The sequence below is a fragment of the Pelodiscus sinensis genome, chromosome 6, assembly GCF_049634645.1.
Source record: "Pelodiscus sinensis isolate JC-2024 chromosome 6, ASM4963464v1, whole genome shotgun sequence".
Classification (NCBI taxonomy): Eukaryota; Metazoa; Chordata; order Testudines; family Trionychidae; genus Pelodiscus; species Pelodiscus sinensis.
This window is the reverse complement of record NC_134716.1, coordinates 53109317-53132272: the sequence shown is the minus strand read 5'-3', so window position 1 is coordinate 53132272 and position 22956 is coordinate 53109317. Positions and strand designations below refer to the sequence as shown.

At 41.9% G+C, this 22956-nt stretch overlaps 1 protein-coding gene across 1 annotated transcript in view; it reads right to left on the bottom strand.

The window, feature by feature from the left end:
- LOC142830058 (uncharacterized) overlaps nucleotides 1–22956 on the bottom strand; it is a 405158-nt gene that overhangs the window by 1536 nt on the left and 380666 nt on the right. The window contains exons 5-6 of the mRNA XM_075932894.1: nucleotides 2726–2788; nucleotides 2483–2568 (exon numbers count right to left, since the gene is read on the bottom strand). Of these exons, the coding sequence (XP_075789009.1) occupies nucleotides 2529–2568; nucleotides 2726–2788 (103 nt within the window). The 3' untranslated portion in view covers nucleotides 2483–2528. The remainder of the gene's footprint in view (nucleotides 1–2482; nucleotides 2569–2725; nucleotides 2789–22956) is intronic.

Below are 22956 nucleotides of genomic sequence, written 5' to 3'. Positions count from 1 at the left end.
TTATATATTTGAAAGACATCATGAGATTTTAATAAGGAAAACATGTCAAATACCACTTTGCTTCAAGCTTTCATGCATACTTATCTTTAACAGACTACTACAAAAATAACATATGGAAAACAGAAAAACACAGAGTGAGTGGGGGTAGGGGATGGATAATTTTGTAGATGCTCATTATACTTTGAACTCAAGGCTAGAGTTAGCAGAATAGTGTTATCATTTGTTGGAATTACAAGGCTATATTATTTTTCAGTTTACACATGGGAATTATTTTCCCCTGAAAAATATTGATAAGGCAGCTAATGGGATACCTTTTTCTCTGTATCAGCACGTAAATTATAATCTACAAGCTTCTACGCCAATGATGCAACTGTCACCAAATGCATTTTGGTGTTGTGTGTACTAGGAGTAGGAGTACTATATATACTCACGCACAAGCTGAATTTTTTGGTAAAAAGGTGATGTGTGGTCAAAGAGCGGGGTCAGCTTATCAATGGGTCAATGTTGTCATTGTAGATCAGGGGTTGGCAAACTTCAGTTCCCAGCCAATCAGGGGAAGCCACTGTCATGCTGGAACATTTTGTGTACTTGGATCGTCCACAGGCATAGACCCCTCAGCTCTCAGTGGCTGTGGTTTGCCATTCGCAGCCAATGGGAGTGGTAGGAAGTGGTGCCAGTGTCCCTTGGTCCGTGCTGCTCCCATTGGCCAGGAATGGCAAATCAGAGCATTGGGAACTGAGGGGCTCCACGTCTGTGGACATTCCAAGTACATTAAATGTCCCAGCACACCAGTGGCTTATCCTGAAGAGCTAGGAACTGAAGTTTGCCAACCTCTGAAATATAGGGTCAACTTATGAAGGGTCATAGTGTTTTGCCGTTTTTGCCTATTCATCTTGGGGGAGCAGCTAATAAACTAGTATGTTCGAGTAGATATAACCATGTTAAAATGTAGTTGTCACCAGTTTCTACAGACTGAACCTCTCTAATCTGGTACCCTTAGGACCTGACCAGTGCTGAACCAGAGAATTTGCCGAATCATGGGAGGTTAATATTGTCTCGCAGCATTATCAACACTTTCACTGCTTACTGGGCTCTTAGAAGACACTTAGAGGTAGAGCAGCATTAAATAACAGCACAAAACACTTAGAGCCAGGACCGGTGACTGTAAACCATCTAAGGGACAGTAGAATAGTTGGTCACAACCCTTATAGTGAACATCCGGCTAACTAAAATCATGCTATGTCAAGGATATTGCTGAATCAGAGAGTGCAGGCATAGAGATTCAACTTGTAGAAAGGAAATATTTGTGATTAAAGCACTGGACTGGGACTTGGGACATGAGGGTCCAATGAAAATTTTCTATGAGGTTTCAGGCAAGTCGTATATAATGGGCTGATAATACTCATTTCCCAGGAATATTGTTTATTACTGATTGTGAGGCTGCTCAGACAATATAGCCCACCATTTTTCAACATGTGTGTCATGCTCTAAAGGGAGCCTCAATGGCTTCTAGCATCAGCAGGAGCCCCAAACAGAAGTAAGGGAAATAGGTGAAAGGAACAATGTGCTTACTTCCTTTCTCTTCTACTTCACTTATGGCTGCTGCTTGGACCCTCTTCTGACAAGGCATGACAACTTTTGCCAATTAGAAGTGAAGATTGAAATCTGCAATAATTGTAGGAACCCAGAAGAAAAGAATAATTGAAATTAGATGTGTATTGATTGTGATTAATCCAAGATTAGCATAGTTCTATTTGAACTGAATAGAAAATTACTTATTAGTTGACTACTACACTTCTTCTTTTAAACTGTGTTGTTGCACAGCACACTGACAATGTGCTAACAATGTAACAATGCACTGTAAATCAGTTTCCTCACTAAGGAAATCCTTCAGGCTATGTTTACACTACAGATTTCTTGTGCAAGAAGCTTTTTGCGGAAGAGATCTTCTGCAAAAACTTCTTGTGCACCAGCGCGTCCACACTGCAAAAGTGCATTGAAAAAGCGATGTGCTTTTGCACAAGAGAACATCCAGACTGCATGGATATTCTCTCAAAAGGAAACTCTGATTGCTATGCACAGAATGGCCACCAGGGCACCTGTGCTTTTTTCAATTGCCTCTTTTTGCACCAAAAAACCCTGTTCCCTGTCTACGCACACCTTTTTGCACAAGAATTCTTGCACAAAAAGGAATTATTCCTCATCAAAGGAGGAATACCTGCACCGGAAAAACCCTTCTGTTCTTTTGTTTTACTTGTACAAAAACGTGCTTGAGGTGTGAACGCTCCATGAGTTTTTGCCTCAGTGGCATTGGCAACAGATAGTGTCCAAGAAGTAATGGAGGCCTCATTTCCACAATTGTATTTGATACCACAGCTCCAACATAGCACATTAAGTCCTTACTTAATATCTACACCCGGGTTAGCAGAAAATTGAAGAAAGAATCGGATAAAAAAGTCTATGTAGATTTCAAAAGCCTTACGTTAAACATTTCTTGGATACTGTGACATGGTGCTATTGATTCGCTCTTAGAACTGCATTCGGTGAAGCCACTTATTCCAGCATTCCCTGTTTCAAAGAAACACAGCATAGTCTATAAGAGTCTATTTTCTTTTTCTTTTTTAATCTTATCTTGCAAAATTAAGAAGTCTGTTTTTCACAGATCAATAACCAGTTCTACTTTTTAAATAAATGGGTGTTATAGTTAAAACTATTTGCTTCTTACCTGGCAATAAGTCTAATATCACATGGTTTATATTTAATGAAGTCCAGCAGCAGCAGCACTTTGCTATAAATAAAGCAAAAATGAAGATGAAATTAATCTCATGTGTGACATCTCAGTAATCATAGCTTTAATTCATCTGATGAAGTGGGTTTTACCCACAAAGCTCATGATATATTTGCTATTCTCTAAGGTGCCACAGGACTGCTCTTTGTTTTAACAAGCTATGAGTAGAGTAATATTCCAAAACATATCTGAAGCTTTATCCAATTCTTTCCCAGGAAAAACCACCACCACCACCACCAAGCAAGCCCTCATTTTCAAAGCAGACACTGAAAACACAGCAATGGTGTTTAATGAGATTGCTATTCAGGGGCACCAAAGTAATGAGGACAGTTCGTTTTAGTAAAACAGCAATTAATGTTAAGGGGATTATTTCTGCCTTTGGGGCTCTTAAGGTTTTGAAAGATAATCCAAAATTTTGTTTTCTTAAGATAATATTCTAAAATAACCTATCCATTTATGTTTAGTAGGTTGAAGACTTGCAATTTGAAGTAAATAATACAATAATAAAAAAACTTCATAGACTTAATGCTACTCTTAGAGCAATATAAATAATGTATGATCTTATTATTGCATTTTAATGGCAATCCCCCATGTTAGAGCTGCATAGTTAAACATTCTAAAAATGTGTAAAACATATCTGAGATTTTACCGGAGTTTAATTCTAGGATTTTGTGAGTGAGTTTGTATGTTTTTCCCAAATTAGTATTTCTATATTAATATCATATAATTGAAAACAAGACATTTTACATGCTCACTAAAATCTAATGATGCTCAGACACTTTCATTTCGTATTTTCTTCATTTTGATTGATTTTGTAGAAAAGCATTGGCCGGATATTTCGTGTATTTTTAATTATTCTCCTATGGCTTGCTATATTTTCAAGTGAACATAAAATATCCTGAACCTTCTTTAGAGGAACAATTTGACATGTTGTGGAAATTTACTAAGGTGAATAATTTACAAAAAGAAGTGTCTCAACATTTTTTTCCCAGGATGATTAACATTATTTATATATGGGAAGGGAACTACCAAACAAACCAGGTAGAAATCCTAGATCTGGGACAAAACTTGGGAACAAGTTACCCTCAAAAGAAATGAAAAATAAAAGTCAAGTGTATGCTCATGTAAAATACCTTAAAAATATTAAATAAAACCACTGAATCAAGGAGAGGCCTACACAAGGGTTCTGGACAATGCTGGTTGGGTCCGAAAAAATAAAGTAAATGCTTATTCTTGTAAAATTGTTTATTGGTATAAGAGAGCTCTTCAGTACTTAAAACACTGGCCCTTCAAAAGATGTATGCTTCAGTAGCACTTTTCAATATAGGATTTCAAAGCACTTTACAAAAAGTATTATGAGTTAAGCCTCAGAACATTCCCCTGAGATAGTTCCAGGAAAGTAGAGCTGAGAGTGGCTATCATGGAGGATCCCATTATTGGCAGTGCAGCTTAGGAGATGTCCATGCTGATCACTTCTATCCTAGGTAGAGTCATCACTGTAGTAACCCAAGTGCCTTTCATTAGCAAATTAAGAAATGTGACTACACATCTGTCATGCATTTTTTGCTCTCATTCTCTCCTCAGAAGGACAAGCATGTGCAGTGAGTGTAGGCCTTAAATGTATTCATTAAGTAAGTATTTCTGTTATGTGCTTATCTTAGAGGAAGGCAAGGTCAAAGAAGTTTGCCTTGCACTTGGAACAGAAAGTGTTGAAGTTAGTTCCTTCAGATGTCCATTCTCTAGTGTGGGTGTGCCTTTGGAGAAGGTTCTGTTTCCTGCACACATGAGCTTTACTCTTAGGGTACGTCTAGACTGCAGAGTTTTTTTCGAGATACCAGAGGTATCCCAGAATAGCTCTGCCGTGTCCAAGAAACGTGTCTGCTATTCCAAAAATTTTTTAGGAAAAGCAGACACGATTTTTCGGCATCCCTGTAAACATCATTCTACAAGGAAGAAGGGATGTTCCAAAAGCCTTTTCCCCCCACATTTGGTCCAGTGTATAGGGCTAATTTTTGGAAAATTCTTCTTTCAGAAGAAAAGCCAAAAAATATATGCAAATTGCGGTTCACAATTTGAGTATCTTTTTCCGATAGAACTTTATAGTCTAGACACAGCCTTAATGCTGAGAGTTCCACGGTGCTAGAGTTGTTGACCATGGCCTTCAGCCCAGAACATTAGGTGGTCTTTTAGGTAACCAGGGTCCAGGACAAGGAGTGCTTTAAGAGTAAGGACTGAGACATTGAGCTTGATTTGAAAGTCTATGGAAAGCCCAGAATAGAGAATAGAGGACAGGTGTGATGGTTTTAAGGTAGCCAGTGCTGGTGAGGAGAGACACTGCAGATTTTCTACTAGTTGGAATTTCCTAAGTATAGTTTCAGGTATATCACATTTCAGCCAAGAGATGATGAAGGCACAAATTACATAACCTGGTCTTTGTTCACCAGTCTGGGACATAGTCTCCTAGCTAAGAGGAGATGGTAGAAAGCATCACTCCTGGCTGCTGTGATGTGCAAGCTCAGTGTTAGAGAGGAATCCAAGAGTATTCTTACATTAAGGACTGAATTGACCAATTGTGTGAACTTCCATTCAAAAGAGATTGAACCATCGAGGCAAACTCCTCAAATTACTTTCTTTTGGCCACCAGCATCATCTCTTTTGCTCAGATTCTGCTTCAACTGTTTATTCTTCATCCAAGAGCAAATCTTATCCAAGGATTGGGCCATCTTGGCTGCAGAGGTGGGGTTATGTGTGGTAAAAGATGTGTGTGTGGTAAAAGATCAGAGGTGGGGTTATGTGTGGTAAAAGATCTGTGTGTCATTCTTCAAATTGCTAATGCCTGAGTGCATGTTGTCTGACTAGTTCACCTTGTGGTTCCAGGTAGAAGTTGAAGACTGGAGGAAGAATTGGAATTTGCAAAAAAACCCTGCCAGTGAGGGACCGAGTGGTAGAGGTGCAGTTTTCCCATCCCCGCTCTTTAGGTGCATTTACTCCAGGAGGGGCTCAACACATTTTAGTACATTACTCTTGATCCTGGCCACCTCTCTCAGTGAGACATCAATATCTCATAGTCAACAGCATAAAGTGTTGCAGAGAGGTTCAGGATCAACATAATAAATGCCTACTCTCTGTCCATTGACAGCAGGAGATTAGCCATCCATGCCACTAAAACAGAATTATTTCCATGTCCTGGCCTGAATGCAGATAGTTCCAGGTCTAGAATGTCAGCTTCGGGTAAATGAGCTTGTAGTTGCCTTTCTGCTAGCTTCTCTATGAGCTTATTCAGGAATGGGAGGTTTGACACTGGGTGATAGTTGGCTAAGACTGAAGTATCCAGTGAGAATTTCTTCACTGCTGGTTGGAACATTATGCCTCTGAAAAAGGAAGGGAAAATTCCTTCTCTGAATGATGTGTTCACTATTTTAGCAAGCAGTGGCACCAGTTGTTCATGTCTCTCTTTTGCAAGTCAAAAAGGGCATGGGTTGGCTTCACAAATCTTCACTTGGTACCCCCTTACCATGTCCAGAACTTTGGGTATGTAAGGGCTGTTGGTTAGTCCCATTTAATTGGTTAACCAGTTAACCAATTAAGGGGGGGCAGAACGCTTCCAGGAAGCCAGAGCAGCCCCTACCTGTGGTGGGACAGGGTGCCCCATAGGCAGAGGTTGCTCCAGCATCCCGGGCAGAGCAGCCCTTGCCTTTGAGGCACCCAGGCTTGCCACAGGTAGGGGCTGCTCTAGTCTAGCTGGAGCAGCCCTTTTGCCCATGGCAGGCGGGGAGCTGCTTCAGCTCCCACTGATTAACTGGTTAACCATTCACATCCCTAACATGGAGTAGGCAAGCTGCTGTCAGCCGACGGTCAGGGCAGTGAGTCCCTTATGACCGGCTGAAGTTCTTTTAAATTGTGCTTGGTTCTGTTACAGCAACTGAAGGAGTCAGGTTAAAGCTTAAACAGTTACTATTTATTGTTACAGGGTAAACTTAGTTGTTAAATGCTACTACTGTGTTACAGATAACACAGACACTACAAAGGACAGGACAGAAATTACACTAATAAGTCACTTACAGGTACCATGAAACCCTTTTGGTTCTCTGAGCTCTTATTAAATGCATGCAAAATAGACACATAGCAGGTATATATTCTCACCCCTGCGTTCCAGACTTGGCGTGGCCAGAGTCTTTCTCTCAATCCCTCGGGAAGAAGTAGGGCGAGGTTGGGCGTCCCACAGACCTCGGGAGACAATCAATACCTGCCAGCAGGTATAGATGATTGGAGCTCAAATGGGGTGGGCTGCTGAACCTCTTTTATACCCCTTGGGTCATGTAGGCTTCTTCCTGGTTTCAAGTGGCCAATTAGGAAAAATGGCTTTGAACACCAAGTTTCCCACGAAGGGTGCAAAGCATAATTTACACCTGGGAAAAATGCAGACAATGGGCACCTCTGGTATGTGATGGGCGAAGATTCCTCTCCTGGGACAGTGCAGGCGTGTCAATTACTGGTACTAGCCATCAGGGCGACGGGAGGCCCCGGGTCGTCAGCTAGCCCACTTACTGTCTGGTTTCTGTTTATGGTAGAGTCAGGGACAGGCAGCACACCTGTGTTCCCAGGGCATCAAAGGCTGACTGCCTTTCTCTTGCTCTCTGGGGAGGGGGGAAACAAGAGGGGGCTTGTGGAAAAACAAGATGGGGTTTATGTCTGGCTACAGCTGCGTAGGGCTCCATGCTTTTTGTAAATCCTCTTGACGTTGTGGACAGATATCCTAGAATGCTTCTCTCCTTATTGGTGGTGGGGCTCTGTGTTTGAATATTGCATTGTAAAGACTGACACTTTTGTGGTCCCTGAGTCTTCTTTCCATTACTTTGAATTCCACATTAATCTTTGAAAAATTTCAAATGAGTAGAATTGAGAATGGACCAGTTTAGAATGGCGGGATCTTAGTAGTTCCATCTGCAGTGTCTTCCTATGATTTCTCACATGACTGGAAATAAGCTTAATGGACTAGGTCTTTGAAGATTGTATCACTTGAAGATTGTCACAGCCAAAAATTCTTGCATGGTGTTATATAGAGAGAGACTCTGTCCACTATCTGAGCCCATAGGCTGGGGTGGGAAATCTATTCTACATTCTCCCCAGCTGTGTTTTGAAATGGGTGGATTGAGTTCCTCCAATCACTGAGAGGTTCCCAGCCCCATTGTTCAGAGACTGCATGGTGTATATCATGGATTTCATCTTTTATAAATATAGATTGTATAATCTGAGATTGGATATCTCCAAATTCTTGGAATTTTCTCTGAATTTTCCTTTTAAAAATGAGATATCTGTGAAGAATTGTCACATCTCATCCCAGAAAATGACCAAAGGAAAGGCAGCTGATTTAAAAAAAAAAAAAAGTTTTTCAACACTTTCAACTGTTGAAGTGTGGCGAGCATGATTCAGAGAAACTATTTATAAGATTTGAATATGTAGTGCCAGAACTAAAACAACATTGGTCAACGATCCTCAAATAGAATATTTACTTTGTGTTATTGGTGTCTGGTAGGATCGAGTTTAAACTGCTTCTAGGGCATCACTAAATGAAGTGTTTATTGTAAAAATAGTAGTTTCTTTCTTTTTAAAGTGTGAAACTGGGCTGTACAGAAGAGAAAGAAAGAGTTTGTTTGCTTTTACTATATTTTTTCAGCTGGATATTGTGCATGCTTGTGGAATGCATCTGCAGAAATTCCATACTTCTTTTACATTCAGGAAGTGATATTTCAGAACAAGCTCTTGTAAAACAATACTCCATTTTCTGTGGTTTGGGGAGAAGCCAAGACAAAATTTAGATTTCTTCCCTTTTCATAAACGAACTCTACAATAAACAAACCTAACTCTATAAAGTAGATTTACAATACTGCCATTGTGTGGGGTTCAGCGTGACTACAAAATATTACGTTTGACAAAATTAATGCTGCTGAAAATATATGCTGCCAGCAGTTTGGATAATTACAAGGAGAAGCAGTTAGTAATGAATTCCTTTTACTCAGAATTCAAATCTAGGGACTGAATGTTGCCCATTATTGCAGTTCAAAGGCAACTATCTCTAGAATTGTTCTTTTAATGTTTGCTCGATGGTTTTAGTTGTTCTTTTCTTGTAGGCACACAATTGTTGTCTTGATCTTTGTGATAAAAAGAGTTACACTGGTGCTTTGTAGTCAATCCAGTTGGCTTGGTAATGTGCCCATAGTCAGAATTCCAAAGTGGGAAAACAAAGGCTTAGAAAATATAGGGCCGAGAGTTGTTTGTTCAGGGCTGTGGGAATCTAACACAGATCTATGAAACCAACGGGCTCTCTCCATTACATCCACATTGATGAAATAACTACGTAATTCCATGCCCTTTTTGTCTTTTCCCAAACCAAAGTTTTAACCACACTTTAAACAAAATGTGGTGACTTCTTTTATAACTTCATTTCTACTAAGATTCCCTGCATGTTATAATTCTTTCTCTCTGTTATAACACCAAAAGATTGACATTAGCTTATTGAAAGTTACAGCTATTTCCATAATAACTGTGTTACAGTGAGCTGAGCCTCCCTTAAAGAGAGGAAAGACAAAAGCTGCATTTAAACCTAGCAATGTTGTTTTTCACGGGCTCATGAATTACACTCCCATGATATTTCAAGTAGTTTTCAAATATAAAATTATAATTGGTGCCTATTAATTAGGTGCCCTTTAATTAGAAACATGGAATCTTACATAAATAAAGCAAGAATACTTTGTAGCCATATAACATTTTCCATCTCAAATGCTATGGGAAAATTCAGGCACGGGGCTGGTGCTGACTTGTTCAAGATCACACCAGCAAGTCAATGGCTGTGCCAGGAATAGGATCTATGACACGTGTCCTGCTGTGCAGCTATACCTAACTAGAGAATAGGGGCATGGGAGCACATAGAAGGAATGGGAGGAGAAGAGGAAGAAGGAGAGACAGCTATTGCTGTCTGCTCAGTCTGCTGGCCCTTCTGCACAGGAGTGACAACAGCTGAGATGAATGACAGATGGACAGCAGGAGTAAACAAGTGACTGTAATTTTAGATGAGTGACACTTGGCAGGTATAAGGAGACAGGATTTGCCCTTAAGAGAACCTTTCAAAAATATGCAAGTCAACACTATATAAGGCCATTGAGCCTAGATAAATGCAATCAGGGTCAAGTACTTAGCAGCAAGCGAGGAAAATGTCAGTCCTGTTACAGGGAGGAAGCAGTTTAGGACTGAAGGGGAAGGAAGTAGATCACCAAGTTCTCAAGCCACAGAAAAAAACTCAGGTGTGGCAAAGGTGTGGGACATAAAGGCTATATCTACACTCTGGGGCTTTATTGGAAAAAGGTACACAAATTGTGCTCCACAATTTGCATACCTTTTTCTGATAGTTTTTTCAGAAGAGGCTTTTCCGAAATTTGGCCTGTCTACACAGAGCTAAATTTCAGAACAAAACCCTCCCTCATGGGAGGAGGAAGACAGGGCTTCTGAAAGAGCACGTCTGCTCTTCCGCAAAAAAAGCGGAGGAGAGAACACGTTCCCTGGATGCAGTGGAGTTTTTCTGGGATACCTCTGATATCTAGGAACCCCCCCCAGTCTAGAACTCTAAGGCTATGTCACCCTATTAAGCTTCAGGGGTAGCCGAGTTAGTCTGAACAGAAAAAACAACAAATGGTCTGGTAGCACTTTATAGACCAGTGATTTCCAAACTTTTTGGCTTCATGCCCCTTTTTTGATTTTTGAGAAACCCTCATGCCCCCCCTTCCAAAAAAATACAGCAAAACTTGGGGTGGGATTGATGGGGGTGTGGGGCTGGGTTGCCTTGTGCCCCCCCCGGGGGGCATGCCCCCCAGTTTGGGAACCCGTGTTATAGACTGACAAAACATGTAGATGGTATCATGAGCTTTTGTGGGCACAAAATGCCCGGATGACCGGATGTTTTGAATTTAGGACATGCAGACCCAAAATAAACAGGAGAGAAGGGGATGGGGAGGGGAAAAAAGAGGGGGGTGAGTGGGAGACAAGAAGCTAGAGGGAAAAATCAATTGATTTTGATTCTTAACTGCTTCGTTTTAACTACCCAATCTTCAGATACTTACTGATTCCCTTTGGCTCCCTATCTTCCCCGCCCCCCCATTCCCTTCCCATTTCTCTCCTATTTATTTTGGGTCTACACATCCTAAACTCAAAAGTCCGGTCATCTGAAGAAGTGGGCTGTGCCCACGAAAGCTCATGATACAATCTATATGTTTTGTTAGTCTATAAAGTGCTACCAGACCATTTGTTGTTTTTTTCACCCTGTTAAGCTTTTCTCCTTACAAAGCTGTGTCGACACAACCCTGTGTAGCTAAGCGTGTGTCTAGACTACAGTGTTTTGTCGACAAAACTAAACCTGCGTCTGCACTACCGCTGAGTTCTGTCGACATAACGTTCTGTCGACATAACGTCGACAGAACTTAGCAGTTTTGTCAACGCTGGTAAACCTCATTTTACGAGGAATAATGCCTTTTGTCAACAGAGTTCTGTCAACAGAAGGCGTTATTGCATATAAACTGTTCTTTGCGTCTACACTGCCATGTCGACAAAGCAGCTTAACAAAACTTCTGTCGACAAAAGCCTGTAGTCTAGACGTACCCTAAAAGTCGGGCAGTGTAAACATTGTTTATCTGCACTTTGGGGGGGGGGGGGAGAGGGAGGCAGGGACAATGACTTCTAAGGTGGAGAATACACTTGCAGCTGCTGTGGCAAAACTTTTGTTGTGGTGGTGGGGAAAGAGGTGTTAACCATCTGTGAATGATAAACGTTTTGTCATTCAATTACAAGTGTTGTGAGGGAGACACTGTATGTTACTGGGAGGGGACACTGAGGAGAACTGGTAAGAGTACTTGATTTTTATTTCCTGTCTCAGTTCTAGGAAGGGGTAAATTACACAACAGGGATCGCTATTTACCGAAATATTTTCCTTTTAAGGGAATAATATGCAAACAAACATATGCACAGACATGCAGCCAAATAATCATACACAAAACCAATCAAATAGGACAGACTAGAGGTCAGGAAAGTTGACTTCCTTGCTAGATGAGAGAATTATTTTGCCTCTAATTACTGCCTCTAACCCACAAAAGCTTTCTGATAACACAGCCACTTGTTCTCAGAACAATTCCTTCTGCAGTGACCTATGGGGCCACTGAGATAAGGCAGCCACCTGAAACCTGTTTACATTTCTTTTGTTTTTCATTGTCAGTGATTGGGTGAGAACATGTTACCTCTGCCAGCAGCATGTGAGCACTGTTGGTAACATTTTAGATGTCCTCAAGAAAGAGAAGCTTCAGGGGGAAGCCAATAGAGTCTGTACAGAAAAAAACAAGTGGTCTGGTAGCACTTTATAGACTAACAAAACATGTAGATGGTATCATGAGCTTTCGTGAGTACAACCTACTTCTTCCAGTTACAGATTAAGTCAGCTACCCCTGTAAATCTTACTAAAATTTTTGTTCTTTGTCCTGAAAATCTCTGAACTGGTGATTTTACGAAAGACCTGTGAAATTTAACAATGATAAATATTGATCCCTTGAATCCACTAGGGCAGTGGTCTCCAACTTTTTTATGCCCAAGATCACTTTTTAAATGACGGAACAAGCCAAGATCTAACGCCCGTCCCTTCCTTGAAGCCCCACCCCTTCCTTGAAGCCCCGCCCTCTCTATTCTCCTCCTCTCCCATCATTTGCTATCCCCCATCCTTATACTGCTGCTTTTTTTCCCAATTCTTCTGTAGGAAGTTTTTCCAACATTTGGCCTGTCTAGAATTGACCAAATGTCAGAAAAAACCCTTCTTTTGGAAGCCCCCTTATTCCTCGTGGAAAGAGGAATATAGAGGTGACTGAAAGAGCATGGTTTCTCTTCCATTAAAAGAAGTGGAAGAACAAATGCATCCCTGGATGCAGAAGAGTTTTTCTGAGATATCTCTAGAATCCTGAAAAACTCCTGCAGTCTAGCCGTATCCTTGCAGGGTTGAGACAGGATGTGTAGACTCCGGGGTGGGAATGAGGGATTTGGGTGTGGGGAGGGGTGAGAGGTGCAAGCTCTGGGAGGAAATCTAGATGCAGGAGGAGGTGAATAAGGGAACGCTGGCTCGGGGAGGGGGCTCCAGGCCGGGCAGTGTTGGGGTCAGATGTAGGGTTAGGGTACTAAGCAAGCCACAGACTTCTGGATGTGAGGATTCAGGAATTTGGTTTGGTGTATGTGAGGGGCTCAGGGCAAGGGGTTCCAGTGTATGATAGGCTCAGATGTAGGGTCTGGGGCAAAGGGGAGTGCAGGAGTGTTATTATGCTGTGGCCCCAATTGGGGGTTTGTTGGCCAGGCTTCATTTTCAAATAAAATACTGTGTCAAACACAAAAAGTTTCTGCATTGTCTTTATTTCTGAGAAGGACAGGGAACCTGTTTTGAGTCAGGGGTCATTGACCTGCAAAAAGTCAGTTGGGGCCACACAAGTGAGATGCAAAAAATACCTCCTCCAGCCCCCCTGTCCCAAGCTTCACTAATGTGGCTCCAACTGTGTTGGTGGGAGCAGGGGACAGAGTACTGGGGAAGGGTGCTAGTGGGTGCTTCGGCAGGGGACAGTGTGCCAGTGGGGACAGGTTTCCGAGGCTGGGGAGTGGGAAGAGGGAACAGGGGGCTGGAGAATAGGGAGATGGGACGGGGGCTGGGGAGGGGGGAGAGGGGACTGGGGAGAGACAACGGGGGGCAGTGGGGGCAGAGAGTCTCCTGCACCCGCTTCCTCCCAGGATTCTCCTCCCTCCCCCCAGAGGGAATCCGGCATGTGCCTCCTCCAGGGCCAGTGTGTGCCTCCCTCAGCACAACCAAACCGCCATGCGTGCGCCTGCCCCGGAGCAAAACCCCTCTCCTGCAGCACAGCCAAACCTCCGCATGTGCCTGCCCCGGGGTCAAACCCCAGGGCCGACCCCTACTCCCGCGGCACAGAGAAACTCCTGCGCTTGACTCACCCCTCCTGTGGTGCAGGGAAGCTGCTGCACTCCTCCTCTGGGGCTGACGCCCCCTCCCACAGTGCGCCAAGCATGCCACAGAGTCGTGGGAGGGGAGCAGCCAGCACAATTCCGGAACCCCTGGAAGTGGTACGAAGCTGCAGGAAGGACTTCCGTCCACCCCGCGGGTAGCCGGCACTACGCTGGAGGTAGGTAGCGGGGCTTCTCGGGGGTGGGTGGGGAAATGGGGGAGGGGCTTGAACACCTCACGAGTGACTGGTCGCGGCCTCACGATTGACCAGTCGATCACAATCGACTGGATGGTGACCACAGAACTAGGGCCTCTTTCACCTCACCCCATTATTTGATATTTGTACTGATTTTTCTTCTAGTCCATTTTGTTGCCCATAGTCAGGACTTACCATGGTGTGCTTGAATTGATATGTCAAAGAGAATGACCGAGTTGACTCACTTATTAGTTATGTATTATTAATTCATCTGGTATTACCCTGTGACTAAATGAGATTTGGAGTGGGTTAATACATTATTACTCAATGTGTTGTGTAACAGATCAATTAAAAATATCTTTTGTGTTTAATTAAAAATATACCTAGGCAAATCTTGGGTTATAAGCAATTAGGAATCTCATAGTTTCAGTGGTTCTTTTATATTCAATCCCTATATTTATTGCAGATTTCACAAGTGGCTACCTTATCTTCAATTATCATCATAAATGTACAGAGTTGAGAATACCTCAGTGTCTGTTCTCAGACTTCCCAATATCCAGATGGCAACTATACACCATGTTACATTTCTAATCATATGCTGTATGACATGATGACACATGGCCAGATTTTAAAAGCTCTTTAAAAAGATCTCAAGATATAGATGTGTGCCTATTTGGATTTTCAAAAATGCCTCCGTGCCTAGCCACTAATAGTGAAGGACAAGATAAGAAGAGTTCCAGTGGATTGAAGTGACATCCCAATGGGAATTAGGTAATTTTCAAAATCCCACTAGGCACCTAATAGATGCCTAAAGATCTTAAAAATCTAGTCCAATGTCCTTTAGTTATAATTTCACAGACAGCAGTTTCAAATATATTTTTATGCTTGAAAATTCCAGGGCTGTCTGATGGCATCTATCCAAAATTAAACTTCCAAACTTTTGAAAGGACTATTCCATTGTGTGTTTCTCATTTGAGCTCTTCTAACATCTTTGAAGAAACTGGTAACATATGAGCCATATTTACTTTAAACATCTTCTGCAGCTCTTGGCTTTTCCCTATTTCTAGGCACTCTTGAAAATATGTTGGCTGTAAAGAGCTTCTTATCAGACCTGTATTTTACATTTAATGAGTAGTTGTGCTATTTCATGATCATTTTTTCTGTAATACATCTTCCAGGGATTTATGATCTGTTTCTACCACAAGTGATTTCTCCCTGTAAACACATTTATGAAGTCATTCACAATCATAAGCAATTGACAATATTCACCCCCCCATCTGCACATATTTCTATTTAGTGTTCAAGTCACTGTTTCAGAACCATTTAGTCCCCAGCCCATGTGAACTTGCACTGATCCAGATTTTGCATTCGTTAATTGCAAAACTATTTGAGTACATTTACTTTGTGACAACTTTTTAAATGCCCCAAAGTTCCCCCCCCCCCCACAGCTATTGTTATAGTGCTACTCGCTGTGGTCCACCAGCAGCATTCTGAGTGGAGTATTTAACTTTGATAAATTAAGAATGAATTTACTTGGATGAAAATGTGCCCGTGAAACTCTGTAAAGCCTAAGGCTATGTCTAGACTACATCTCTCTTTCGAAAGAGGAATGTAAATTAGACTTATCAAAATTGCAAATGAAGCCAGGATTTGAATTTCCCACGCTTCATTTACATAATCGCGACATGGTAGGTTTTTTTGAAAAAATGCTATTTCGAAAGTGAAACCACGGTCTAGACGCGGTTCTTTCAAAAAGAAAAGCCACAAAAAATGTGGTTTAGAGGATCTTTCAAAAACGGCTTTTCTTTTCTAAAACTTTAATTTAGTCTCTGCCTAAGCAACTTTGCTCCCTATAATCAATTTCCACAGACTTCTACCCCCTTGGTTGATGGACCGTCTGTCTCTGATCTCAAGATCTCTTTAGTCCCTTAAGTGAGGAATAACTGGTGGGTTCTCTATACCTCTCGTTACAGTGCAGTAAACCCTTGTGATCTGGACATGCTGACTCCCCAACTACGTATCTGGTAAACGTCCATTGTTTTGTTTACTGCATATGTAAATGAATCCCACTCACACTGGTCAACCCTGCTTAATTTGTATTGAAGACCCAGACAGACCCATGTTCTGCTTTGTTCAAACACAGACTCAACTAAAACATAATATAATAAAACATCCAGACCTACACATACAGTATTGATATACAGGTTTCACAGTGATATTAATTACCAGTGTGTGCCATTCATTTCCCAAAGATATATCATGACACCTTTTTTGACACCAATGATCATATATAGTCAAATAAGCCAAAACTCCCTGATACCAGGGACCCCCTTGCCCTTTGGCCTTGGAATGCTATTATCATGTTACCTCAACTCTTTTCAAACAGTTTAGGAAAACAGATCAGGTTAATTCTGTGTACTGGGACACTGTCAGCTTGAACTATTTGAAAATGACTTATTTAAAAAATAATACCAAGGTTATATCCAGCACTGTAAATGTCTCAGTTTTCTGCTATGTTACTATTATGTCCCTATTTAAACAAATCTCCCTTCCTCTGCCAACAAGCAGACCAACAGAATGAAAGAAATATAAGAGTGTGATGAGAATATTATAGTGGGAAAGGAACCAACGAAACAAAATCTGCATCAATGAAAGCTCCCTAGAGAATACTCAACTTTCCAGTCCAGCTAACATGTGTTTTCCTTTAGAGTAGCCACATCAAACCCAAGTCTGTTTGGAAATATGGTTCACTGCTTACTATAAACTCAGTTTATGATGTTCAAAAAAGAGTTCCATACTTTCAAATCATAAAGATGCTTTGACGGAATTGGCTGTATATCTTATTTAATTATCAGGGGCGTGAAATGTTTATAATTTTAAAATTTGCAAGTGGTACTGTATGAAGATTGAAGGCCCAATACTTCATTACCTGCCCACCAAAAACTTCCACAGATTTCAGTGGGAAAAGTTTTGAGTGAATTAAGAATTATTATGTAGCCTCCAATACAGTTTCATCTGACTTTTTTTTGACAACTAAATGTGTTTCACTTTCCATGTATGCATTTATTTCCTTTATATACTGAGAAAAATGTGTGCATTTTTCATCCACATTTTATTTCATTTTTTAATTTAATAAAAACAGCTTAACTGCTTCTCTGGCTCTGTCTTTCAAATAAATATACAGCTATTTCTCAATGTTACGCCCTTCCTCCACCGAGATTCCCTCAGCTAATTCATGACACTTGACACTAATCATATACACAGATCAACAAAGACTTTGCTTTCATATAAAAACTAATTTAGAACATATTTCTAAATTACTGCTTGTTATTGCAGTCAATTTAATTAGCTAGTTAATGACAATATCTGTTCATGATCCAAGTAGTCAAAAATACCAAGTTCAGTAATTAGACCATATAATTCCTTAACAACTCAATTTTATAATGGAAAAGCACCGAGCTTTTAGTCAATTTGCTCCTAATACTCTCCTATATTCAAAATTAGAAATCCCTTAATGCATTCTTTTGACATTCAAAGCTTGAGAAGCAATATTTGGGTTAGAAAGCTCAGCTCCCCTTTGCATTCCACATTAAATTGCTCGTAAGTTATATTACATTTTATATAATTCATCCAAAACCATTGTGCGTGTGTAGCATTCACTTAGATTCTACAGTAGAATCCCTAACATAAAACAATAACAAAAATTTAGTCTTTGTTGGATAGTTATAATGATTAGATAGTGTACATTATTTCACTGATATGACAAATAAAAGCATATTTTAGTGGGTATTTTTAAAAAATTCCCAACAAACTAAACAAAGATAGTGCCACAAATCCAAACTGACACTCATAGCTATGAAAAGGTCTTTTTGAAAAAAAAGCATTAAAATAAGCTAATTTCATTTCTCCCATCTGTCTGCCTTTCAATTCTTTATTCCTGCTATCAAGTTTGAATAAATTTCATCTCTCACACTACAAGTAATGAGCAGGCAGTGACTTATGAAGCAAAGAGACCAAGTTGAGACAGAATTAGAATACAATTTTAATGAGACAGAGCTGAGAAAGTGGAAGCGTTACTCATTTGACAGACTTGGCAAAATACCCAACATTATTTCAAATGCTCTTTTCTCTCTGTAGAGAAACTGCCAAATATTATTATTATTATTTTTGTTAATGGCAATGCACTGAGGAACATTTTTAGGGAGATATTGTTAATATGATTTAAGTCAAGAACTAGTTAAAAAGTTGGTTTATACAATGTGACAAATTAAAGTTCACTTGACAGCCACATTGTATGAGAGCTAACCAGAAATGTAATCAGTGGATCGGAGGAGATCCATAACTTATGGATAACATCAATCTATGATCTTAGCACTGATTGCAAGAAGTCTTTTGACTGGATTGAGTGCACATGCTTATTTAAAATACTATCTCTTATGAGTATGGCTGATAATTTTTATTCCTGAGAGTGTGTCTAATCTACAGGTTTTTTTTTTAAAAAAGTGGCCTTTTTTCAAAAAAACTTCCCTTGCATCTATACTGTTGCCATGTTCTTTCGAAAGTAAATCGAAAGAACGCGGCAGTTTTTTCGACTGTGGAAAACCTCGTTTTATGAGGAATAACGCTGTTTTTCAAAAGTGCTCTTTAGAAAAAAGGCGCTATGTAATGCAAACTGTGCTTTTTTGAAAGAGAGCATCCAGACTGCCTGAGTGCTCTCTTTCGAAAAAGCGGCTTGCTTTTTCGAAAGCACTGATTGTAGTCTAGACGCTCTTTTTCGAAAGAGGCTTGTAGTCTAGACGTAGCCTGAATGTCCTCACTATGTATTACTCTCCAATTTTCGTTGCTGGTAGAGAATATACCCAGAAAATCTTAGAAAAACACAGCAGAAGAAAGCATTCCCTTTCCCATTTTACTTTTTAATTTATCCTTAGTTAACTAGAACAGATGGACCAGCTGAATTCTGAGATCAGTGGAGCTGACAGATTTGCTGGGCCCCTGGGCAAAGTGGGGAGGTAGCAGGTCCGTGCTCCCAGAAGGGGCAGGGTTGGGAGCAACCAGCTCCCAGAGCCACCCAGAGCTCAGTTAACTATGGTCCCCCCCCCAACCTCAGCAGCCCTCAGAGCTGCCCAGAGTGCAGTGCCTGGAGATTTAAAGGACCCAGGGCTGCAGCCAAAGGAGCAGTAGTTGGGAGCCCTGGGCCCTTTTGAATCACAAGGCCCCAGGTAAGGATGTTAAATCGACTAACTGTGTGGTCAATACAATAGTATTGACTATACGATTCGTCGATAAGCACTGCTCTACAAAGTCGCAGCGGGGGTAACTCCAGGTTCTGGCTTGAGCCAGGACCGAGCAATCCCAGCTCATGCCAGCTATGGGAGCCATCCATGCTGTGCCACTGGGCCTTTACTACATTTACAATGCAGAGACGCAATGTCCTGGACCAGCACGAGGTGGGACTGTTCAGTCCTGGCTCACGCTGAGTTCAGCAGTCCTTGTTCATGGTGGGCAACGCTGCCGCTGTGAACAGGGGCTGCTGCCAGAGCAGCATCTATTCATGGCTGACAGGGCTGGCCACAGACAGGGGCTGCTTCTGGAGCAACCTCTGCTCCACAGCAAGCCTCAGCTTGCCACAGGCAGAGGCTGCTTTGCAGCAGCCTTCCCGATCCTCCCCCATTGCTTCCCCTGATAGAGGCAGAAGGGAGTGGGAGAGGGGAAGAGAGGCAGCAGTGAAGAGACGGTGCTCTGGGGAACTGGGAACCGGCTTTTAAGAGGCAGCAAAGGCAGGGGGTGAAGTGAGTAGTAGTCGATACTCCACTGGACTATCCAATAAGCTTATGCTTATCAGGTAGCCAACTAGTTGATTACTCGCTAACATCCCTACTCCCTTTGCCTCCCCCGCATGGGCCTGTACACGATTCAAATTATTTAAAATAAAAGTGGCATCCCCTCCACACTTTGCCCTCTGCTTTAGAAAAGGCATCTGCATCTCAGCGTTTTCCTGCACTTAAAAATGCTGCAGTGGTGCATCTGCACTGATGCAGCTAAGCTGCTGTAGCATTTCTGGGAAAATACTAACTACGCCAACCGGAGAGCTTCTCCCATTGTATCAGGTATTCCACCTCTCCCAAGAGGCTGCAGCAATGTCTACATGAGGCAGGGGAGCCGACAAAATTGCCGGGTCCCTAGGCAATGTGCTGGGGGCTGGCATTGTGATCCCAGAAGGGGTGAGGCCTTGGGTGTAAGGAACAGAGTTGGCCAGCCAGCCCCCGGCATTACCTGGATGGCACTCTGCTGCTGGCCCACCAAGCCACCTGGAGTGTTCTGTGTGGGTCTCCTGTGATGATTCTAAGGGACCTGGGGGTTCCAGCTGCCACTGCTGCTGCAGTAGCATTGAGAGCCCCAAGGTCTTTAGAATCACTGGATCCCAGAGAAGTTGCATCCTGCCCCATCTCTGCCCCTCATCCCAGTTCTGCCATCAAAGGGCCTGACACCAGAACTTAGATCAGTATAACTTTGTTGCTCAGGCTTTTCCACACCCCTGAGTGATGTAGTTATCCTAACATACGCTTAGAATTTGATATACCTCAGATACTACAGCACATATGACTACATGAGCTAGTAGACACCCAATTTTAAAATCATGTCCATTGTTATTGTTCGTTCTAGGGATGTGAAGGACTAGTTGACTATCCGATAAGCAAATGCTTATCGGATGGTTGACAAGCTTGGTGACTAGTCACTGCCCCCACCTTCCCCTTTGCTGCCTCTATCAGAAAGAGGCAGCCAGGGAGAGGGAAGGGAGGGGGGTACTTCAAAGCAGCAGTGCCACATGGAGCCTGAGGCCAGACCCCAGGTTCCATGCGGTGCTGCTGGTTTGAAATGTTGCTGCAGGAGCCTGGCATCAGGCTCCTCCCGTTGTTTCAAAGTGACAGTGCCACAAAGTGCCCAGGATCAGCTGGGGACTCCTCCGCTGATCCCTGGCTCCACACGGCACTGCCACTTTGAAATGTAGGGAGGAGCCTGACACTGGGCTCCCACGGTGGCATTTCAAACCGGCAGTGCCACAAGGAGCCCGCAATCAGCTGGGGAGTTTCTAGCTGATCCTGGGCTCCACGTGGTGCTGCCACTTTGAAACGCTGGGAGAAGCCTGATGCTGAGCTACCCAGTGTTTCAAAGCATCAGAACTGCATGGAGCCCGGGGTCAGCATGGATTTCCCAGCTGACCTGGGGCTCTACGTGGTGCTTTCACCTTTAAAGTGTAGCAACAGCCCTAGGCTGTTTCTATACTTCAAAGGCAGAGATGCCCTATCAACTAGTCGAATAGTCTATGCAAAATGCATCAACTACTTGATTAGTCAGTTACCTGAAATTTAACATCTCTAATTCATTCCAAATATACATACAGTGCACATACTGGTTACTCCAGACTCCTTCCTTGTCAAACTTTCATATAGCAATTTAAACAAATGCCTAAACCTTATCCCACACTATTATACTGAAGTCAAATTATGAGCGAATATTGTCCCACATCTTATCTAACTGTTAACATTGGAAATAGGTTTCAGACAAAAAAAGTAATTCGAGAGGTTTTCTTTAATTTTTACAGCCATCCCGTTTAAATGCTTTTATTAAATCTTTGTTGTTCAAATGCACTTTTATCTAATTAATAATTTTCAAAGAGCTTTTCAGAATCTCTGATAAATTCCAATACTGAATTAATCACTTACTAATTTAAATCAAAATTATGTTATCAGCATATATGCAACTTTATACTAAAGTAAAATATGCTAAATACATGGTGTAATATGTATAGGGTTGTATAAAAATCAGTTATTTTATATTACTGTATCAGCTGAGAATAATATATAAACATTTTAAAGGTATATTAAAGTTGGCCAAAGTAGGGATGTTAAAGACTAGTCTTTTGACTAGTTGACTAGTCGATATCCCCTTCTTGCTTCCTCTATGAGATAGAGGCAGCAAAAGGGGGGCAGAAAGGATACTTCAAAGTGGTAGTGCTGCACAGCTACGTGGCACTGCCACTTTGAAACCCCAAGGCGGTGTTTCAAAGGGCCAGCTGCTGCACAGCTAATCTATGGATCAGCTGTGCGGTGACTGCCCCTTTAAAACGCCGCCTCTGAGCATTTCAAAGGTGCAGGTGCCGTGGAGCCTGGGGTCAGCTGAGGACTCCCTAGCTGATTCTGGGCTCTGTGCAGCATTTCCCTGGAACTCGGGATCAGCTGGGGAATTCCAGGGAAGTGCCGTGCGGCACCTGGGATCAGGTAGGGTGTCCCCAGTTGACCCTGGGCTCCTATCAACATGCAGCATAGCATGGAGCCCAGGATCAGAGGGGGACTGAGAGTCCCCCACTGCCCCGGGCTCCATGGCTTTGAAATGCACATTTCAAAGAGGAATGCGGAACTGCCTATCGACTAGTCGATGGAAATTCCATCGACTAGTCGACTAGTCAATTAACTGCATTTTAACATCCTTAGGCCAAAGTTAACTCAAGGAGATACAGTTGAGTACTCAGCATAAACTTTTGGAAATCCTAATTTTTGAGTATTTAACAACTTACCATCTATATATTCTTTTCATTCCTTAATGGGATACTGTTTAAAAAATTAGATTCTGCCTTCTTTACTCATATTGAATAGTACCTTGTTCTTCTTTTGAACATTCCACTGATTTGGATAGCACTATTTATGAAGCCAGACTCTACTATATGTAAACAAAGGGACCTAAATTATTACTTTCACCAGTCCTTTAAAAAAAATCACAATTCCCTGTTGCCCTTATGATCTATTAATGTTTCATTGCAGAAACTGACATATGCTTCCTTTTTTTTGGAGGGGGGGAGAGGGCAAAAGAAAAGAACTACCGAGACAGACTATTTTTATATAGGGGGAAATCCTGTTCCCCTTTGTGTGGGTAAGAAAGGCA